At 47.9% G+C, this 19,531-nt stretch overlaps 1 protein-coding gene across 2 annotated transcripts; it reads left to right on the top strand.

The window, feature by feature from the left end:
- Positions 1–5,967: 5,967 nt before the first annotated feature.
- LOC108404957 (cytochrome P450 4A6-like) lies at positions 5,968–19,210 on the top strand. 2 transcript variants are annotated; one of them, XM_017672815.3, is made up of 12 exons: positions 5,968–6,073; positions 11,635–11,776; positions 12,368–12,412; positions 12,834–12,961; positions 13,752–13,876; positions 14,236–14,390; positions 14,833–14,939; positions 15,024–15,214; positions 15,312–15,445; positions 16,312–16,376; positions 16,521–16,597; positions 18,908–19,210. In XM_017672815.3, exons 2-12 carry the CDS (start codon positions 11,719–11,721, stop codon positions 19,074–19,076), a joined length of 1,254 nt encoding a protein of 417 aa, XP_017528304.3. In that variant the 5' UTR covers positions 5,968–6,073; positions 11,635–11,718; the 3' UTR covers positions 19,077–19,210. The 2 variants fall into 2 exon arrangements, with proteins under 2 accessions (XP_017528304.3, XP_017528302.3); XM_017672813.3 differs by lacking the exon at positions 5,968–6,073 and adding an exon at positions 7,030–7,280.
- Positions 19,211–19,531: the final 321 nt, after the last annotated feature.

Genomic DNA, 19,531 nt, shown 5'->3' with positions numbered 1-19,531 from the left:
CCTATGCTAATTTAAAATTTTAAATCAGAGCAAAATATGCAGTTACAGTGCTAGCAAATACCTTATTAAGCATTTACAATGTGTCAAGTTTATGCTATCCTGTCATACTACTACAGTCTTACAACTTTGGTATTATTATCCCATTTTACTGGCAAGGACACTGGGATTTAAAGATTAAGCTGCTTATTTAAGGTCACAAAGCAGATTAAAGGCAGAGCTGGGTTCAAACTCAAATCTACATGACTTGAAAGAGCATATCCTGAACCAAAAGACAACAAAAAACTTAGAAATTAGGAATAGATGGATATATGCATAATTATGGTCTTTATCCCCCACTCCAGGACAAATGGGAGGAACTCATCTCCCAGGACCCACATCTGGAGATCTTTGAACACATCTCCTTGATGGTCCTGGACAGCATCATGAAGTACACCTTCAGCCACCTGGGCACTGTCCAGACAGACAAGTCAATGACCAAAGGAAAATGCGTGCTCACCAATAACCATGACATCCATTGACATACTGTCCCAAGTCTCCTCTTCTAGGACTTTCAACTTTTACTAGGAAGCAGTGTCCAACCTTAGCAAACTCACCTAACACAAAAATTTTCTGCTTCACAATGACCTGGCTTTCAAGTTCAGATCTTAAAGCCAATTTTTTTTTGAATCTAACCAAGTGGTCCACTGTACACAAGTTAGTCCTGGGCTTTGCACTGCCTGAGTCCTGTGGGAGACATTCCATTGTCTGAGACACAGACCCAGGTTATGGCTGCTTCTGCCATGGACATATGGATGACCATCATTCAAAATTATTTGCAACATTTGAATGAATGTGCTACATAAATTGTAGGTAGCAAGGATTGTGTTATTGAGTATGTATCTGCATGATAATGTGTAGAGTTGGAACTAATACAAAAGCAAACATTTGTTATGCAGTAGCTTCACCTTTGAATAAAAGCAAAAGTGAAAGGGAACAAATTTCTGAAAGACAAAGCAGGACATCTGAACAAGTCTGGAGCATGCCTGCATGGTGCATACCATGCAGAGTTTACCAAAGAACAGCACACCGCTATGTATTCCTTGTGCATAGGATTTGGTGCTTAGAACATGGATAACTGGGGGGGATCATAAATCTGCCTACCGCAAAATCCATTTTGAATTGTTATAGATTTCTGATATACCACGTTATCATGGTGAACTTGGCTCTTCTCTAATAATACTTCTAGTCTTAAAACTTATTTTATCTCATACTAATATAATAAACCCTGCTTTCTTTTGCTTAGTATTTTTGATAGGATGTCTTTATATCCTATTATGTTACTTTTTGTGCCCTTGTGTTTATATGCAGCATCTATTTAGGTTTTGTTTTCAGTCCACTCTGAAAGTCTTGTGTATTATTTGGTATACATACATACGACGTGTATAAGGGAGTGCCTCCTCCTCTACTCACCAGCCATAAATGTGTCCTAGTTGCTCAAAAAACCATTACCTTCCCAGATGGATGCTACTTACCTTCAGGTCTTGAAACTTCACAACACACTCATATGTCCAACTGATATTTGTTCTTAGAATCTGCAGTGCTTAGGACCATATGAGTTATTACTTCTCAGAGAGAAAGAGGAGAGAGATCCTGGGACAGCCCCAGACAGTTAGAGGATTGTCAAGGTATGAAGGTGCAGAATCCTTATTCATGGAGATGTCCACTATCATCTAATATGGATCACATGGCCTGAGGTTTGGGCCAAGAGTCTTAATGAAGCATCATGGCTTTAGTGCTAGACCTTGAAAGACTAGATTTATATCAACAAAGATGAGAAAGGAGGCATTGCAGGCAGATGGAAGAATGGCTACAAAGCAGCAGGCAGCCTGCCTTCTCCCCTCCCTTACATGTACCAACAAGGCTTGCCACTGGAGTATTTCCTGCAGTCCACAAGGTTCTAGGATTCCCAGAGGGGAGCTGAGGGATTACACCGGGAACCATGGTGTAGCCAGACTGTAGAGCTCTCTGAAAGTCAAATGCAAGTATTCAGCCTTTCTTGATCAAGCAGGAAACTGATCTTTAAAATGTCTGGGTTGGTTGAGGAAACTGAACACTTAATGGTGAAGAGATATGAAACAGCACGCCATTGTATAGTATTTCCTCTGCACAATCAGGGCCCACTACATAATTTGTGGATACCAGTGCAAGATGAAAATGTTGGGTGCCCCTTGTTAAAAATATATTAACAATTTCAGCAATGTTAACAATTTCAGCAATGTTAACAATATTAACAATGACAGCAGAGCATTAAACCAAGCACACACCCTTCTGAATATGCAGGGCCCTGTGTGACTGCTTGGGTCCAATACCCAGGAAGCCAGCCCTGTGTACAAGAGACATAAATAACCTCAAAAGCATAGATAATAGTAAAATGGAGTAAAACAATAAGAAACTAATGTGTTTTTACTGTTTATTATCTATGAGGTGATGAACTAGGACCCAACAGGCCTGACTTCCCAAGCTGCTGCCCCAGCGGCTAGCCTTCTGTATAGGCATTCCCACCATTCACTCTTCGCTTACTTATTTGTACTCAGACAGACACATGTTGGGAGCTGGATTTACAGCCCTGAACAATAAACCTAATCTTTGCAACAACTCCCTACTCTCTTCCCTGGCACTGCCCCTACTCCTTAAGCTCCCACCCTAGTCCCAGAAGCCAGGTTTTATTTGGTAAGTTAAAGGTTAAGACAGACTTCAGTGGAATGATCCTGTGTAGGAGAGGTGGGGTGGACATGGCAAGCTCATGTGCCCCAATTGGGAATACAGTTTATGCACTGGGAACCAGAACATTCATGTGACTAGCTTTGTTATGGTATTTGCTTTATGGTGGTAGTGGTCTGGAGCTCAGCCCACAGTACCTGCAAGGTCTGCCTGAATTACCATTATCCCCATTTTACATACGTAGAAACTGAGATGCAGAGAGATTATACAGTTTGCCCAAGGACATCAGAGGGTAAGTAATGGGATCAGGATTTAAATCCAGGCAGATTTGAGAATCCAGGTTCCAGGATCTCAATATACATGGGAACAAATTGTGTGTGTGCGTGTGTGTGTGTGTGTGTGTGTGTGTGTGTGTGTGTGTGTGTGTATGTGTGTAGGCAGTGTAAGACTGGGACTAGGAGAACCATTCTAATGCTATCACACATTCATATAATATGTGATGGTGGCATGGACTGCAAGAGTATGACAGGCAGAACGACTGGGAGAAATATTGGAGTGTGTTTTTGATGGGAGTTGGTGACTGACTGGATGTGGAAGTAAGAGAGAAGACATCTAGGATGATCCCTATGTTTCCATGCATTGGGATAGAAAAAGCAAGAAAAATCAGTCTTCTCTATCTCCCCTTGACCCTTCTACCACTAACTGAAAAACTAATAATTTTATTTCTGCATCAGTTAAGTAATATAACTATAGGGCATAACAGCCTCTCAAGCTAGACTCTCATTTGGAATAATATTACCACAATAACATTGAACCCATACTGTGTGCCAGGCACCTTACATGTACTATCTCCATTCTCCCAGATAGGCCTTCCCATCTCCACTTTAGAGATAAGCAAACGAAGCCTGGAGTAGCTAAGTAATTTGACCTAGGTCTGTCCTCTGTATCATCATACAGTTCCTGCAAAATGTCATACGACCTCTACCAAGCCAGTTCTTCTCACCACACAAACACATACATTAGTCATATATTTACTAAGGTTTTCGAATATTTCCAATATTAACCTGCATTCATTGATATGATATGTGATATGGTTCTCACACTCCATGCTTCTATTCCTGACTCAAGATAGAGGAATTGGGGAGCAATTCCATCCTCAACGTCACATCAACTTGAATATTCTCCACACTTCATACAATGTGTGGAAAATTCTTTTGTGTCAAATGCAAACAATTTACATACCAGTTAAAATAGCAATGACCCAATCCATGGGATCTTTTCCACAACAAGATGGTGGCCTCTGTTGTGGCTTCAGGAATTTAGATCTAAAGTTATAGTGCTTGACACTCGATGTCCTGGCTCTCTCTGCAGGTGTTTGACCCTCTCTGGTTTGCCCCGGGCTCTGTTCGACACAGCCATGCTTTCCTGCCCTTCTCAGGAGGACCAAGGTGAGGCATCCTGGGCTGGGGGGAGTGGAGAGTGTCACTGGTACAAACCTAAAGTGTGTGACCTTCATTCATCTGTGGTGTGTGCAGTTATGCCTTTGTATGGTGGTGTGTTGGGAAGGCAACGTGTGTCTCTGTGTGCATAGGAAGGTGGCATGTTAGGACACAAAATGGAGACTTTGACCCATTGCTCTTACCCAATGGCCAGCCACAACTCAGTGTTAATGGTTGTTTCAAAGTTCAGTGTATTCTGGTGTTTTCCTTTACTTTAGGAACATGACATTTCAGAATTAGAATTCCTCATGCATGTTACATTTCAACTGCTCTGCATTTCAAATATCAGGAATTTAAAGGTACATTTATTTCTTACACAAACTCAATCCAGCCTTTGCTACCTAATCCTGCCATTTTGCCATCTCACTACATCATTGAATATTTTGCACATGTTTTCATTTTCAGCTATCTTGCATACTCAACTGTTTAAGTCATATTAGGGAAAGGTTATGGTGACCGTTTTGAATAATTTTATACCAATGAGTGTGATCACTGTATTTGAATCTGTCAAAAATAATTTTTGACTCTATGGTAATGTTCACATGTACTTGACAGTTTTCACTATTGCCAAAACTTCTTAAATGATCTGGAATCTTTTTACCATGATATTACACTTACAGTCCAATAGACCAAGCAGGCCAAAATTATAAAAATGAGGGCAATGGCAAGGGTCCCTGGTGTGTAACATACAAAGCTCACTTGAAATACCTGTTGAGCTGGTCAAGGGCACTGAAGAACTGCTGAGGCAGTCCTCCAAGGCTGCTGAAATATCCTGTGGAGTAATTTGCAAACTTTGTAATTACTAGGCACAAGTGTTTTCTGAATCCAAAAATATGGAAATTTTTTTGGGGGGGGTGGGAATGGAATAAACTTTCACAAAATGGGCTTTCAGCAAATTGTTCTAGAAATTGGCTCCAGACTTGGTTTCTCCCAGGGCCGAGTCCTTCCTCTTAGACACTGTCTGTGAGTCACGTGGCTGCCCCTAGGCGGCAGGAGAGCACAGGGCAGCTCAATTCCCAGGTCACACTCATATTTCCTTTCATTTTTTTGCATTCCTGTTCTTTTTCAAATCAGTTCAGTTCATTCAATCACAAACCATTTATTTAGCTGTCTCTGCGTGCCAGGTTCTGGGTGGGATGGGAACCCACACATGAAACATTCTGTCCCCACCTCCAAGAATTCACCGTGAAGAAACAAAGACAGTGCATGATGTTCACTCTTCTCTCTGATGTCCTGTGACTTAAATGCTGTGAAATAAGTTAACTATTACTAATAATACTTGCTATGTTGGATGTGAAAGGGATAAGAGAAATAAGAGAAAAATCTGATACACAAACACATGCTGGCACCATGATCATATTCATGACATGATAAGGAAGAAATACTCATAACAATTATAGTCCTTGATTCTGCACCTCATCGTGGTCATACCTGGGTCATGCAAACTCAGGCTCTCTGACTCCCAAGCTCTCTCTGCTACTGCCCTTGTGCTGTGGGTGAAAAGCTGAGCTCAGCCAAGTAAGAGACGAGTCAGGGTCCAAGGGTCCCTGAGGCTGGGACCATAGCAGGATGGAAAGTGTCCAGAGAACAAGGAGAATGGTTGGGAGGAACGTACTGAGTGTTTACATGCCCTTGGTTCTGGACATGAGCCCAGGATTTAGGGGAAGAAAAATAAACTTTAACCTTATTGGTTATATGATGTTCACCTGTCATGATGTAGGGCCAAGGAGGAGGAGGACGGGGGTAGAAGTTTGGATAGGTTAGGGAAACAGGTAATACAACCTGGGCTTCCCGGATGGCTGCCTTAGAATAGTTCTTCATGGAATATCTTTTGGGCATTGGCTTTGACACTGGGGGATAGAATCTTGAAAAAAGTGAGTGTGATGGGTGAACTTATCCCCATTCCTTGCTCTTTTATACATGATCTCCGTGACTTTCTCAGTGCCCACACTTCCATCTAGCACTGTCCACCTGATGAATACTATGCATGCTTAGAACCCCATTCTCTTCGTTTATTTTCTCCTACATGGGTGGACACAGCCAACTAATCCTCTGGGACAGGTCTTATAAAATTTTACTGTACTAAGTTAGTTCTTTGCCTTTACCACTTAGACTATGAGATCAAGAAATATTTTCTGAATGAATGAATAAATGAGCATTCCTAGGAGGTACTTAGAAAAGACGTTATGAACCCCACCCTGCAAAAAGAGAAACTGAAGCTCAGAGAGTATTAGTTGCTGGCTTCATATGTAGTGAGCCGGACCTGGGGCTGCACCTTGTGATTCCAAGGCCAGGACTCCAACCACAGGCAGTCACCCAGATCACTAGAAATGGTGGCCTGTGACAAGCCCTGGGGAACATCTCTGAGACACTGAGGCAGGGAATTTGGAGTCCAACAGACATAGGATTCCAGTCCCAACTGGGACTCTCAGCAGCTATTTGACTCACATTGCTTTATCTCTCTGTAATGGTTTTCACCTCCAAAATGAGCATAATAAAACCATGCACATCTAGTGACCATTTGGTAAACTGGACTGAATTTCATGGAGGGAGGCTTCAGGTCTGCTCTGCCTGCAGCTGTGCCCTGGCACCTAGCACGCTGGGGAATGCGTAGTAGGTGGTCTTTCCCTGATTGGTGAGGGATGTGCAGAAGGTAGGTGGGAGTGTGCACGGCCATTGCCACTTCAGCTGAGAAGCTTTCTCCCACTGTTTCCCAAGGTAGATCCCCCAGAGCTGATCAGGTCTGGTGGCCCAGGTCTAGAACGGCCCTCACCTTTTACCCTGCCTCAGGTGGGCGGGTCAATCCTCCCCTGCCTGGACGAGAGTGATCACAGGAGGTCAGCCACAGTTTGGCACACTCAGCGATCCAGAAGCCGTGACACCATGAGCTTCTCCTTGCTGAGCCTCACCAGGCCCCTGGGCAGGATCCCTGGGCTCCTGCAGGTGGCCTGCCTGCTGGTCCTTGTACTGCTGCTGCTGCTCAAGGCAGCGCAGCTTTACCTGCACAGGCAGAGGCTGCTGAAAGCCCTCCAGCACTTCCCGTGCCCTCCATCCCATTGGCTGTTCGGGCACAGATGGGAGGTAGGTGGGAGAGGGTTGGGGGCATAGAGGGAGGGAAAGGCTGGGGTTCTCAGATCATGGTCATGGTCAGCAAGCCCACTGTACAAAGCCTGGCTGTGTGAGGAGCACATGGCCCCAGGGGAAACCCAGCTTATGTCCCAGGTCTTGGCTCCTCATCCTAGTTGGGAGGTTTCTACCTCCCAGAAAGCCTGGGTTGGTCCTCTCAGGTCTGTAGACCCTGCTTCCTGTACTGGATCTACAGACTGTCCTGGCAGCCCTGCACTCTGAGGCAACGGCTCTACCTTCCTGGGTCTCACCCCTGCAGGCTGAGCAGCCACAGCTCTTCTCACCAAACAAGCTTCTACATGCTTCCCTGCTCGGTCTCTCGATCCCATCCTCTCTGCCTGGGTCTGAGCCAGCCTGGCAAGCCAGATGTCAGTCTGTGGATGGATCCCATCACCATCTGTAGGACCTTTATATGGGAATCTAGAAAGGTGTCAGTTCACATGAAAAGATGCTCACCTGCTGGGGGAGGACAGCTGGGGCACAGTGTCATTTGCAGAAGACCTACCCTCTTGGTTTCCTGACTCTATTGGATTTTCCAGACTGGTGATTTCAGTGCTAAAACCCTGACAAGTGTCTGGCATACATGAGCAAGAGGGTTTCCAGGCCAGCCCCAGGGAAGGAGTACTGACACCATTCATCAGGACCTGTGTACCTCCCAGCTCCCATTCCCCAAACTCTGGGACTCCGAGCTCCTTAGAATTGAGAACATTGTCCCCTTTGCTGTACCCCAGTACTCAGCACAGGGCCTGGCAAAGAGGGATGCTTTCCTGAGGTGTGTGCAGTGACAGAGGAAGGAGCAGCTTGCAGCCTTGGCAGGAGACAGTGCCTACCGGGCACAGAGTAGGTGAGGGGGCCGCATGGAGAAGAGCTCATTGGTAGTGTGTGGACTGAACAAGCCTTACAAACCAGGGTGTGGCAGTAAGCTGAGGCCTCTTTTCTCAGAGAAGGAGGTCAAGTGATTATCTGCACTGTGGAGCCAAAGAGAGGAACTGTTGTGATCAGCCACAGAGAGACAGCCAAAGTCCAATGTGTTCATGCAAATTGCTGTACTGATGACCTCCACATTGTTTGCTCTTTTGGAGAAATTGTACCCTTTTGTTTCATGCAGTTGCCACATTTCTAAGCTCTTACTTGACCTGAGGAACAACTGAAATTTCCTCCAGAGACTTTCCATTACACTGATGGCCATTAGATGACATAGAGACCTACTAAGTAGACACATTCTATTTACATAACTAGTTTTACTCATGGTGGTGAATCATCTCTCAACTTCTGCCGGCCAACAGATATTTCAGCCCCATTTTTCTTGCTGTTAGAATACTGTCTGAGATTTCCATTGACTCAATACTTCTGTTATGGCCTAAGCGTTAGAACACCACATGCCATTAGGTTGAAGCTCATCTTTCAGGTCAGATGACAAGAGACAAGGTGGGGTGTCAAGCAGATGGGCTCCGTTGCCAAGCTACCTGGATTCACATCCAAGCTCTGCCACATACGTTAGATATCTGCTCTAGGCCTTGGCTTCTTTGTCTGTATTGGGGGATGACAATGACAATCACAGCCTTGAGTGGGTTGTTCCAATTAAAATGTTGCATGGCACAGGCCAAGGGCCACAGTTACATTCCGTTTAATTTTATCATTTTCAAATAATCTTCATTCCTATGAGGAAAATTGTAGTGTGGGTTAACATCTCACTGAATCCAATAGGTGGAGTCCAAAGGGTCTATGGACACAGAAACACAATTTCAGATTCTAGTCATCCCCTCTTTCCGCATGTTCTCCCTCCTATCTCAGCCTGGCCTACCACACCTGACGATTGTCAGTTCGGCCCCATTACTACCCATCCACCTGCTCAGCTTGGGTCTCCCTTTGGGGAGATGTCTGTGAGGCTGCAGTACAAGGAGTAGCCAGGTGAGCACACCTCATGGAGCCCTGCTTGCTCTGGGTGCCTGCAACCTGAGACCATGAGCACAGGGTATTTGCCTACAGGGTTACCACCACTGACACCACAGGCTCCATCTCCTCTACAAGAGTCTCTGTGGTCTCTGGCCAGACCTGTTCCGGGACAGACAGCAGCTCCAGCGGGTTTGACTGGAGGGTAAAAAGAGCAGTGGGCACCAGAATGGCCCAGAGAGGAGGACGCAATTTGTCTCCTTGGGTCCTTGAAGGGACCTCCCAACAGTGCCCAGGAGTGGGATTTGGGGGAAGCTGACTGGCTTGGGCACTGAGAAATCTGAAAGGAGGCATGCCATTGTGCTGCAACAGGATGCCCCAGGCCCTACTGTGTCAGCATGAGAGGGTCCTCAAAGATCTGGTAACACATCTGGGTGAGAAGAGGTTCCACTGGTCAGCCTCTGCACTACATCAATGGAGAAGGGCAGCCCCAATGATGAACATGGCCTGGGAGCACAGACCAGCCTCCTTAAGTATTTTCAGCAGGACACACCTCAGTACAGGGCAGGACTGCCTGTCCCACCAGCTCTCCACCAGAATATAGGCTCTGTGATAGCAGGGACTGTCACTGTTCACTGCCGAGTCTCTAGTCCTAGGGGGACAATCAGTCCAAAGCATGTACTCAATACAGAATCATCAAGGAAGTGAAAGACTGAATCCATCTACTCACCTACTCACTCATGTTTGCCCATTCGCGGTAGTGGAAACATGTTGGGATGTCTGCTTAGCTCACCTGCTCTGAGGTCTCTTCCCCCACAAAGGGTGGGAGCCCTATTCAACCCATGCTACAATTGATTGTAGTACGGGGAAAGCTTGGCCATAATATAACAATCATATTCTTGGAACAGAATTTAACAGTGCCTCTCAGACATGACTTGTGGTAGAATGGGAAGGTTTCAACCCAAGCAGGGTAGAATTGCCCTTTTCCGCCATGTGGACCCAGCTTCATTCGGGTGGTGAAGTTGGTTTGTTCATGGTTGTATTGCCTGCTTCTGTCAATAGAAAAATGTCTGGTACATGGTAGAGCCTCAGTAAACACTTGTTGAGAGAATGGATCCATGTATACAGAGAAAGAAAGAATGAGAGACTCAATCCTGGCATCTCCCCAGTCCCTGGTTCTGCACATCCACCCTTCCCTTGGCCCCATGAGACACCCCTCCCTGGGCCCCAGCCTTCTTTTTTCCTTGTCTCTTCTTATGTTATTAACTCAAGATTATATCTGTCACCTGCAACAAGAATTTTAATTCACCCCCCTCCATGTGCTCATCCATTCCTTCATGCACTTACGCATTCTTTTCAAAATAAGGCATAATTCCTTTGAACCATGCTCTCTGCTGGCTCTAAGAACACCAAGCACAGGTAGTAAAGGAATGTTTGCCAGCCAGGGCCCAGCAGCTGGAACACCAAGCTGAAATGTGACAATAGAGACTCCCAGGGAGCCCCAGAGGAGGACACCTTGGGTCAGCAGGCTTCGCTTTACGTGCAGCTCACCTGGGCTTGACCTTAACCCTGGGTTTCCTCTTCCTTCACTAACACAGAGTAAAGCAGGACAACCCCTTCCGGATTCAGGCATGCCTTCAGCATTATGTAATTGTACTAGCTTGTCACGGTGGTCTTAACAACATACTTTAAACTGGTGGCCCAAACGACAGAAATTTTCTCTCCATTCAGTGTCTCACAATCCTGGAGACAACAGGTCCAGAATCAGGGTGTGGGCAGGACTGGTTCCTTCTGCTGACTGTGGGGGAAGCATTTGTTCTGGGGCCCTCTCCTTGGCACTAAATCTCCAAATATCTTTTCACATAATTCTCTCTACAGTGACTGTTTCTGTGTCCAAATATCCCCACTTCTTTAAAGACACCTGTCCTATTGGAAAAGGACCCAACTAAAGACCTTTCATTTGATTACACTTGTAGTACTCCTGTCACCAAATAGTCACAGTGTGAGATACAAGGGGCTAAGATTAATGTGTTAGGTTGAGAGAAAAAAATACAACCAATACCTCTAACCTAAGGTGGGAAAAAGTACTGTACAATGTGGAATCCATACTGAACATTTATTAACAACCTATTATGAGTAAGGTCTTAACAGCAACTCTGAGTGAGGGCCCAGAGATGCCTACCAGAAGCCTGAATTGCGCCTTTGACCAAGTCTTGGCGAAAGGCGAGTCTTATTAGAGCTGAGCTAATCTGACCAGAAACCTCCCCAAGCTCCTAATCACTGCTGATCTTCCTGTGGCGATCCCTCCCTTTCCCCACCCTTCCTACCATCCACCACCACTCTAAGAGACCCTAAAGAAAATGGTTTTTGAACTAAAGAGAAAGGTTTTATTAATTTGTCTTTCCCTTGGTTACAGTTCCAAAATGACCAGGAGCTACAAGTGCTTCAGAACAGGATAGAGAAATACCCGTGTGCCAGTCCTCGCTGGCTATGGGGGAGCATGGCTAGCCTCGTGGTCTATGACCCTGACTATATGAAGGCGATCCTGGGGAGATCAGGTGAGAGCAAAACCCACCTTCCCACCTGGAGCAGCCCTCCCTCTTGGTACATGACCCTTGGTCTGTGAGATTCCAGAACATACTGGCAGTTCAGCTGCTCATACCTGACCTCTACCAACCATCCTCCCAGCCACAACTGTCAAAGCCTGATAGTAGTTATTTAAGCTAAATGCTTACATAGCTGCATGGGGCTGTATTTCCTTTCCTCGCTTTTCTTTCTTTCTTACCACATTCAGATGATTTGTGAGGTAAATTAATGCCAATCTGAAGGGAAATTTCCTTTTTCGAAACTCACTTGGGTTTGGAACATGTAATTGTTGCCCGTTCTGTGCTATGACATGAAAAGCCACCAGAAACTAGGAAAAAATCATAAAGGTTCTGTCTTTAACTTGCCTTCCTGAGCCCTCAGGAATGATCAGGGCAGAGAGAGTCAGGGGTGGGAGCAAGTGGGAAGTGGCTTGAGACAAACTGCCAGGTGACCATCGTCAGGAAGGGATGGCAGAGCAGGGGCAGGACCACAGCGGCCTCTGTGGGGCTGCCTGCCTTGTTTGGCCCCTACGGTTTCCAGTAATGCCCTTCCCTACCTTTCAGATCCCAAAGCTCATGATTCCTACAGATTCCTGGCTCCCTGGATTGGTAAGTACTTTTAACTAGGACAGCATTCCACCAGACAGGTAGTTTTACCAAGTTACCTTTTTGGCTCAGAAGAACAACATGTGACTGGCCTTGTGTCACCACTCTCACCTCTGAAGAGACCCCCTGAAACTGCTTCTTCCACATCACTTCACAGTCCTACCAATTCTCAGCATGACTTCTGTTTGAGTCCTTCTGTGACCTGCATCTTCATATATTGCAACCATTATCCCACAACTGTCATAATCACATTCAATGCACCAGTCATTTGGAGGAAATCACATTCCTGAAATGTACTGGCCTTTCCCAGCTTTGTCCAGGATGTGCCTTCTACTTCCACCCTTGGCTCCTCCCAAGTTGTCTCCAGTCCTCCCTCGGGTCCCTTGTCCCCATCTACATACAAACACATACATCTGTGGCCCAGGGTACGGTTTGCTCCTGTTGAATGGGCAGACGTGGTTCCAGCACCGACGGATGCTGACACCAGCCTTCCACTATGACGTCCTGAAGCCCTATGTGGGACTCATGGCCAGCTCTGTCCACGTGATGCTGGTAAGTCTGTCCCTCTTGCACCCACACACACTCACAGCACAGCTCACAAAGTCCACTCTCAGATACTTCTGTGCCTCAGGCATCCATCACACAGGTCCCCAGAATAACACACTCAGACTTTACTATGAGACTATAAGGGCATCCTAAATGCAGAGGGACAGGAGAGGATCCAGGCACCCACTTGGATGCACAATTTGCTCATCTCCAAGAGAAAGGAGGGCCATGTGGGTACAGGGTTGGCTCTCCTCCACCACCACGTGTTCTACACCCAACACGAGAGCAAGGGTCAATCCCCTGCACATAGGACAAACTGACCCTGGCTCATGTGGGCAGTGGCAGCTTCAGAGGCACTGGACATCCCGGATGTCATTCAGCTCGGCTCTGGCCTGGGATCAGGACTTCTGCATGGATTTCAGCTATTCCATGGAGGGAACTGGATGTCCCTTATGACACACTCAGAGCCAGGTCCTGCCATAACATCACCTCCCATCAGGAGGTGGTCTTATGATATCTCACCACTGTGCTCAGCTAACATTTGATGAACAAAGGAATTGATTCCCCAATGTCTCTTCCTTAGGAGCCCATATAGGTCCATTAGACTTTCACTTGCCATGAAACATTTGCTCCTTAACGCTGAACATCACCTGTCCTCAGGTCCTGTTCAGCTCTCAGGACACAGAAGAATCTCATCTGAAAATTTAGAGACAGAGAGAGAGAGAGAAACTAGTCCTGTCAGCACAGGCCTTCGGAGGGTGTAGAGTATGATCGGTGCCCCCCGCTCCCACCACAGGACAAATGGGAGGATCTCATCAGCCGGAACCCACATCTGGAGATCTGTAGGCCCATCTCCTTGATGACCCTGGAGACCATCATGAAGTGCGCCTTCAGCCACCAGGGCAGCCTCCAGACTGACAGGTCAGAGATGACCCTTCCCTTGCAGGGCCCTTGTTCCTGCCTCCTCTGTGCACTTGCCTGACAGGCAGCTTGTGCAGCTTGTATGTTGAACATCATAAAGGCAACATTCTTCCCAGAGCCCTCAGCACACTCATATCTAGCCCAGACCAAACCTCCATTCAGCCACAGAGCCCTGACCCCAGGCACAGGGAGAGCCTGGCTGCCCATGCCCCTTGTAGAGGACTCAGGGTCCGGCACAACTGACGAGTGCCAAAGTGCTGCCTGTCTCCAGTGGATGGGGACACCTCCAGCACAGCCCTTCTCCTCCCTCCAGTCACGGGCCTCCATCCACTCTGGTCTTCTGCATCCTCTACCTTCAGGGACTCCCAGTCCTACATCCAGGCCATTGAGGACCTGAGCAATCTGTTCTTTTCCCGGGTGAGAAATGCTTTTTACCAGAATGACATCATCTACTGGCTGACCCCTGAAGGCCGCTGGAGCCACTGGGCCTGCCAGATCGCCCATCAACACACAGGTTTGATTCCTTCTCCCGGGCTGTCCCCTCTTCATTAGACACATCCCAAACAGACTGGCCCTGATCAGGCAGAACCCGGCCCCATGCTTCCCTATCAGGACTAGGACCCATCCTCGCCAGGTGTAGTGTTCAAGAACTGAGATGTTAGGGTGCCAGGTGTGGTGCAGGGGCTTATATGTGTCACCACAAGGGTGATGGCTGGAGGAGACCCCTCCTAGCAGCATTCAAGCACAGGCTGTGTGGGCTGATGAATGAGAGGAGCTATCCCTGCAAGCAGGTGGTGCTAGGCTCCGACCCCTGGCGAGCACACCCGGGGCCACAATCATCCTGATCCACCTGGCACCCACATGGGGGCACAATGGGCCGGTGGCACTCTTGCGGGTTGCTGTGTCTGGGCACCCAGAACTCACAGCTCCACCTGGGAACCACCTCTCTGGGGCAGACCAGGTAATCAAGCTGAGGAAGGCTCAGCTGCAGAAGGAGGCAGAGCTGGAGAAGATCAGGAGGAAGAGCCACTTGGATTTCCTGGACATCCTCCTCTTTGCCAGAGTGAGTGTGGGTAGGAGATGCCTGAAGCTTTGCCCAGGATGCAGAGGAAGCGGCAAACCAGGCTCTTGGCTGTGCCTTCCCCAGATGGAGAATGGGAGCTGCTTGTCTGATGAGGACCTCAGAGCTGAGGTGGACACATTCATGTTTGAGGGCCACGACACCACAGCCAGTGGCATCTCTTGGATCCTCTATGCTCTGGCCATGCACCCCGAGCATCAGCAGAGGTGTCGGGAGGAGATCCAGGGCCTCCTGGGGGATGGCACCTCCATCACATGGTCAGTGTCCTAGTGATGGGAGAGCTCTGCCTTCTCAGCTAGATGAGATCCTGGTCTTCCCAGGCCCTGCCCACCCTCAGGATGGCCTTCCTTTCAGGGACCACCTGGACCAGGTGCCCTACACCACCATGTGCATCAAGGAGGCTCTGCGGCTCTATCCACCTGTACCAGGCGTTAGGAGGGAGCTCAGCAAGCCCATCACCTTCCCTGATGGACGCTCCTTACCCAGAGGTGTGAACTTCACCACGCAACTAACATAGGCACTTGGAGAACACAGGGTCATCAGAAATTCATGTGTCCTAGAGCATTCTGAACCTCTTGGGGTCTTATTTCCCCATCAAGAGAGCAATACTTACTTTGTAGTGAGGATGAGGTGCATGAAATGTTTGGCTCAGAATATGACCCCTTCTAAAGCTCAACAAACAAATGCTAGACTCTCTGAATGTTGGCTATGGAATTAGCTCTAATTCTCATTCCCTGAGATGTGACTGGGCAATGGGAGATGTGATTGCTTCCTTATGACAAATAAGGGAAATCAGGGTCAAATGGTCCAGCATTTTAGGAGCCCTCAGTCTGATGGCAGAGAAGAGCAGATGGGCACATCTGAGCCCCCTTCCATGGTTGGAGGCCATCCCTCGGCTCACCTCTGAATTCTTCCCTGCCACATCCTAGCTGTGTGAGCATAGGCAGGGCAGGAGCTTCTCTGAGGCTAAGATGCCTCATCTGTCCAATGGGGATAGAAGTCTTCCCTGATGGGCGGATGTGAAGATGGAATGAGTTAAACATGTTACCCAAGGGCTGGTGGATGTCACTTGATAAATGTGAGCTGTCACTTCGATTGCTTCAAAAAAAGAGCCTGCGACTCTTTCTTGCTTCTCAAGCCAGGGTCATTGTCACCTAATCTGGGCACATGGGCTTTGCCATGTACAACCCACCTTTACAACAGGATCATTCCACCAGAGCGATGGAAAGTGGCTGTCACAGTGGCTCCCAAGCCTTTAGTGAATGCTCATGCTCTCTGCTGCTGGGGGCCTGGTCCCCCCCCCCCCATATCTCGGCTGTGATCAGTCTTCTCTTTTGTCCTCCCTGCTCCGCAGGAATTACAGTCTTCCTGTCCTTTTATGCCCTTCACCGTAACCCAAAGGTGTGGCCGAACCCAGAGGTATGATGGCCCTGGGAGGAGAGGAGGGATGATCCTCTAGACCACAGCCTCCTCCCACTCTCACCCGTACCAGTCCTGTCCCCTGGTGGGTGGCAAGGAGGGCCTCGACATGTGGCTGTCCTGGCCCTGGTGGTCTCTCGGCAGGTATTTGACCCTTTCCGGTTTGCTCCGGGTTCTGTGCGACACAGCCATGCTTTCCTGCCCTTCTCAGGAGGATCAAGGTGAGGTATCCTGAACTTGGTGGGGTGGGGAGTGTCACTGGTACAAACCTAAAGTGTGTGACCTCCTTCATTCACTTGTGGTTTGTGCAGTTATGCCCTTGTATGGTGGTGTGTTGGGAAGGGGGCATGTGTTTGTGTGTACAGGAAGGTTACATGTCAAGACATGCCTTGGAGACTTTGACCCATTGCTCTTATTCAATAACTAGCCACAACTCAATGTTAATGATTGTTGTTCCAACGTTCAGTGTATTCTGGCATTTTCCTTTACTTTAAGAACATGACTTTTCAGAATTAGAATTCCTCATGCATGCTACATTTCAAGTGCTCTGCATTTCAAATATCAGAATTTAAAGGTGCATTTCTTTCTTACACATACTCAATCCAGCCTTTGCTACCTAATCCTGCCATTCTGCCATCTCAGTGCATCACTGACTATTTTGCATCTGTTTCCATTTTCAGATATCTTGCATGCCTCAACTGTTTAAATCATATTCGGGAAAGGTTCCTGTAGTCCTTTAAAGATAATTTTATACCAATGTGTGTCACCACTGCATTTACATCTAACAGAAAGAATTTTTGTCTCTATGGTAGTGGTCATACACACTTGCCAATTTTCAGTTATCTAAACTTTTTATATGATCTGGGATATATTATATCCAAGCCAGCAGAAACTACAAAAACGAGGAAAGTCAACTGCTCTGAGAGAAAATCCTCTGCTCCATATACCACACCTGGCAAGGGTCCCTGGTGTGTAACATACAAAGCTCACTTGAAATACCTGTTGAGCTGGTCAAGGGCACTGCAGAACCGCTGAGGCAGTCCTCCAAGGCTGCTGAAATATCCTGTGGAGTAATTTGCAAACTTTGTAATTACTAGGCACAAGTGTTTTCTGAATCCAAAAATATGGAATTTTTTGGGGGGGTGGGGATGGAATCAACTTTCACAAAATTGGCTGTCAGCAAATTGTTCTAGAAATTGGCTCCAGACTTGGTTTCTCCCAGGGCTGAGTCCTTCCTCTTAGACACTGCCTGCGAGTCACGTGGGGGCCCCTAGGCTGCAGGAGAGCACAGAGCAGATCAATTCCCAGATCACACTCATATTTACTTGCAGTTTTTTACATTCCTGTTCTTTTTCAAATCAGTTCAGTTCATTCGATCACAAACCATTTATTTAGCTGTCTCTGCGTGCCAGGTTCTGGGTGGGATGGGAACCCACACATGAAACATTCTGTCCCCGCCTCCAAGAATTCACCGTGAAGAAACAAATACCTCTGCTCCAGACAGACACCATTCACTCTTCCTCCCACGACTCGGTCACTCACTCACTGAGCAGACCGTTGACTGTTCCATGCTCCAGGCACTGTCTGGGCCCGGGACGGAGATGTGCCCCTGAGTAACACACTGTGGTGACTTGGGGGTCTGGGAGGAGGAGGTAGAGCCGCCTGAGATGAGGATGGGCCGTCACCGGACTTGGCCTTGAGCATGTGGCAGGCAGATGTGGAGGTGGGCATTGTGGGAGATCTCAGCAACAGGGATTCAGCTAGCAAGTGGAACTGGACAGGTAAGAGGTGAGTGAGGCAACAGCCCACGGAGGGCTTTGGTGTCAGCCAAGCCATCTGAGCTGCCTGCCTGGGCTGGAGCCAAGGAGCGTCAGAGCTGGGCTGCTTCAGTACAGGGAGGGGAGGCAGGCGACGGAAAGCCCGGGGGAGGAGACTGAGGGATGGCAGGAGGGACATTTCTGGAGTAGAACTGGAAGGCTGCAGAAGCTGGTTGACTGAGGAGACAACGGGGAGGCAGGAGCCTGCTGCAAAAGGTCTGGAGTCACCAAGCTGTCGGCCTCCAGGAAGCTGCCTTGTTGCCATTCTGACTTCCCTGACACCTCCATCCTCTCCTCTCCCTCAGGATCGGGGTCCCTCTGTGTCCCTATAGATGGTGGGAGCCTGAGAGTGAGCATCCCCCGCCCCCTACTGGACCCTGACTTGGCCTCCACATTGTGCGACTGGAATATTCGTGTGCAGGGGATGAACAAACTAGTGATTTAGGGGCTCAGCTGACTTGACTGTGGTGCAGAGTGCTGACCCTCCCCGAACAGAATTTCATGCTGCTGAGAGCAGAAGTGGGAGTTAGGGGCTCGTCCTGAAAGTGAGGTAGCCTTTGTAAAGGTCAGGGGAAGGGGAGAACCAAGGCACAGGTGTGTATGAGCTGTAAGAAAGAGGATTGGGGCTGGGCCACCTGCGGGAAAGCCCTGAATGCCCTGTTCTTGGCAGGGGGGTGGAGGCCCCTTCTCATTCCCTTTTCCTCTCTGGCCCAGGAACTGTATCGGAAAGCAGTTTGCCATGAATGAGATGAAGGTGGCTGTGGCCCTGACCCTGCTCCGCTTTGAGCTGGCACCGGATCCCTCCAGGGTCCCTGATCCCAGACCAAGAATTGTGTTGAGATCCAGAAATGGGATCCACCTGCATCTCAGGAAGCTCCTCTAACCCTTGTTGGGACAAGGACAGGCTCTGCAGCCTCCAGCCTGCCATCCCGTCTACCTGCCACTGTCTCATTTCCCCTGCCTGTTTGCTCACTTCCTGCTTTTCTGTCTGTCCACCTGCCAAACTACCTGATCTCTTGCCTCTCATCCATCAGACTGTGTGACTTTCTCTCTCATATTTGTATGGGCTCCCTGTTTATCTTCCTGTCTCCTACTCACCTCCATGTCTGACTGTCTTCCTACCTCCTCATCACTTGCCTTTCTTCCAGCCTCTCTGCTGTGACCCTTTTTCCTTTCTGCCTGCTTGTCCATCCCTGATTTAGTTTATTTTTGTTATTATAATAATTTTTATTAAACTATCATTGATTTCTTATCATTGTTTCACATAAACAACAATGTGGTTTCAGCATTCACCCATATTATCAAGTCCTCACCACTGCCCCCATTGCAGTCACTGTC

This window comes from Manis javanica, chromosome 4 (genome assembly GCF_040802235.1).
Source record: "Manis javanica isolate MJ-LG chromosome 4, MJ_LKY, whole genome shotgun sequence".
In the NCBI taxonomy this organism is placed as follows: Eukaryota; Metazoa; Chordata; class Mammalia; order Pholidota; family Manidae; genus Manis; species Manis javanica.
This window is presented reverse-complemented; position numbering and strand designations above follow the sequence as displayed.

What these genes read in the sequence shown, in the direction of transcription:
- LOC108404957 (XM_017672813.3), top strand. Translation starts at nt 7,083, where the DNA reads ATGAGCTTCTCCTTGCTGAGCCTCACCAGGCCCCTGGGCAGGATCCCT. An exon ending in TGGACGCTCCTTACCCAGAG is followed by an intron (nt 15,446 to 16,311) that starts GTGTGAACTTCA and finishes CCTGCTCCGCAG; the next exon opens with GAATTACAGTCTTCCTGTCC. An exon ending in CCCTTCTCAGGAGGATCAAG is followed by an intron (nt 16,598 to 18,907) that starts GTGAGGTATCCT and finishes TCTCTGGCCCAG; the next exon opens with GAACTGTATCGGAAAGCAGT.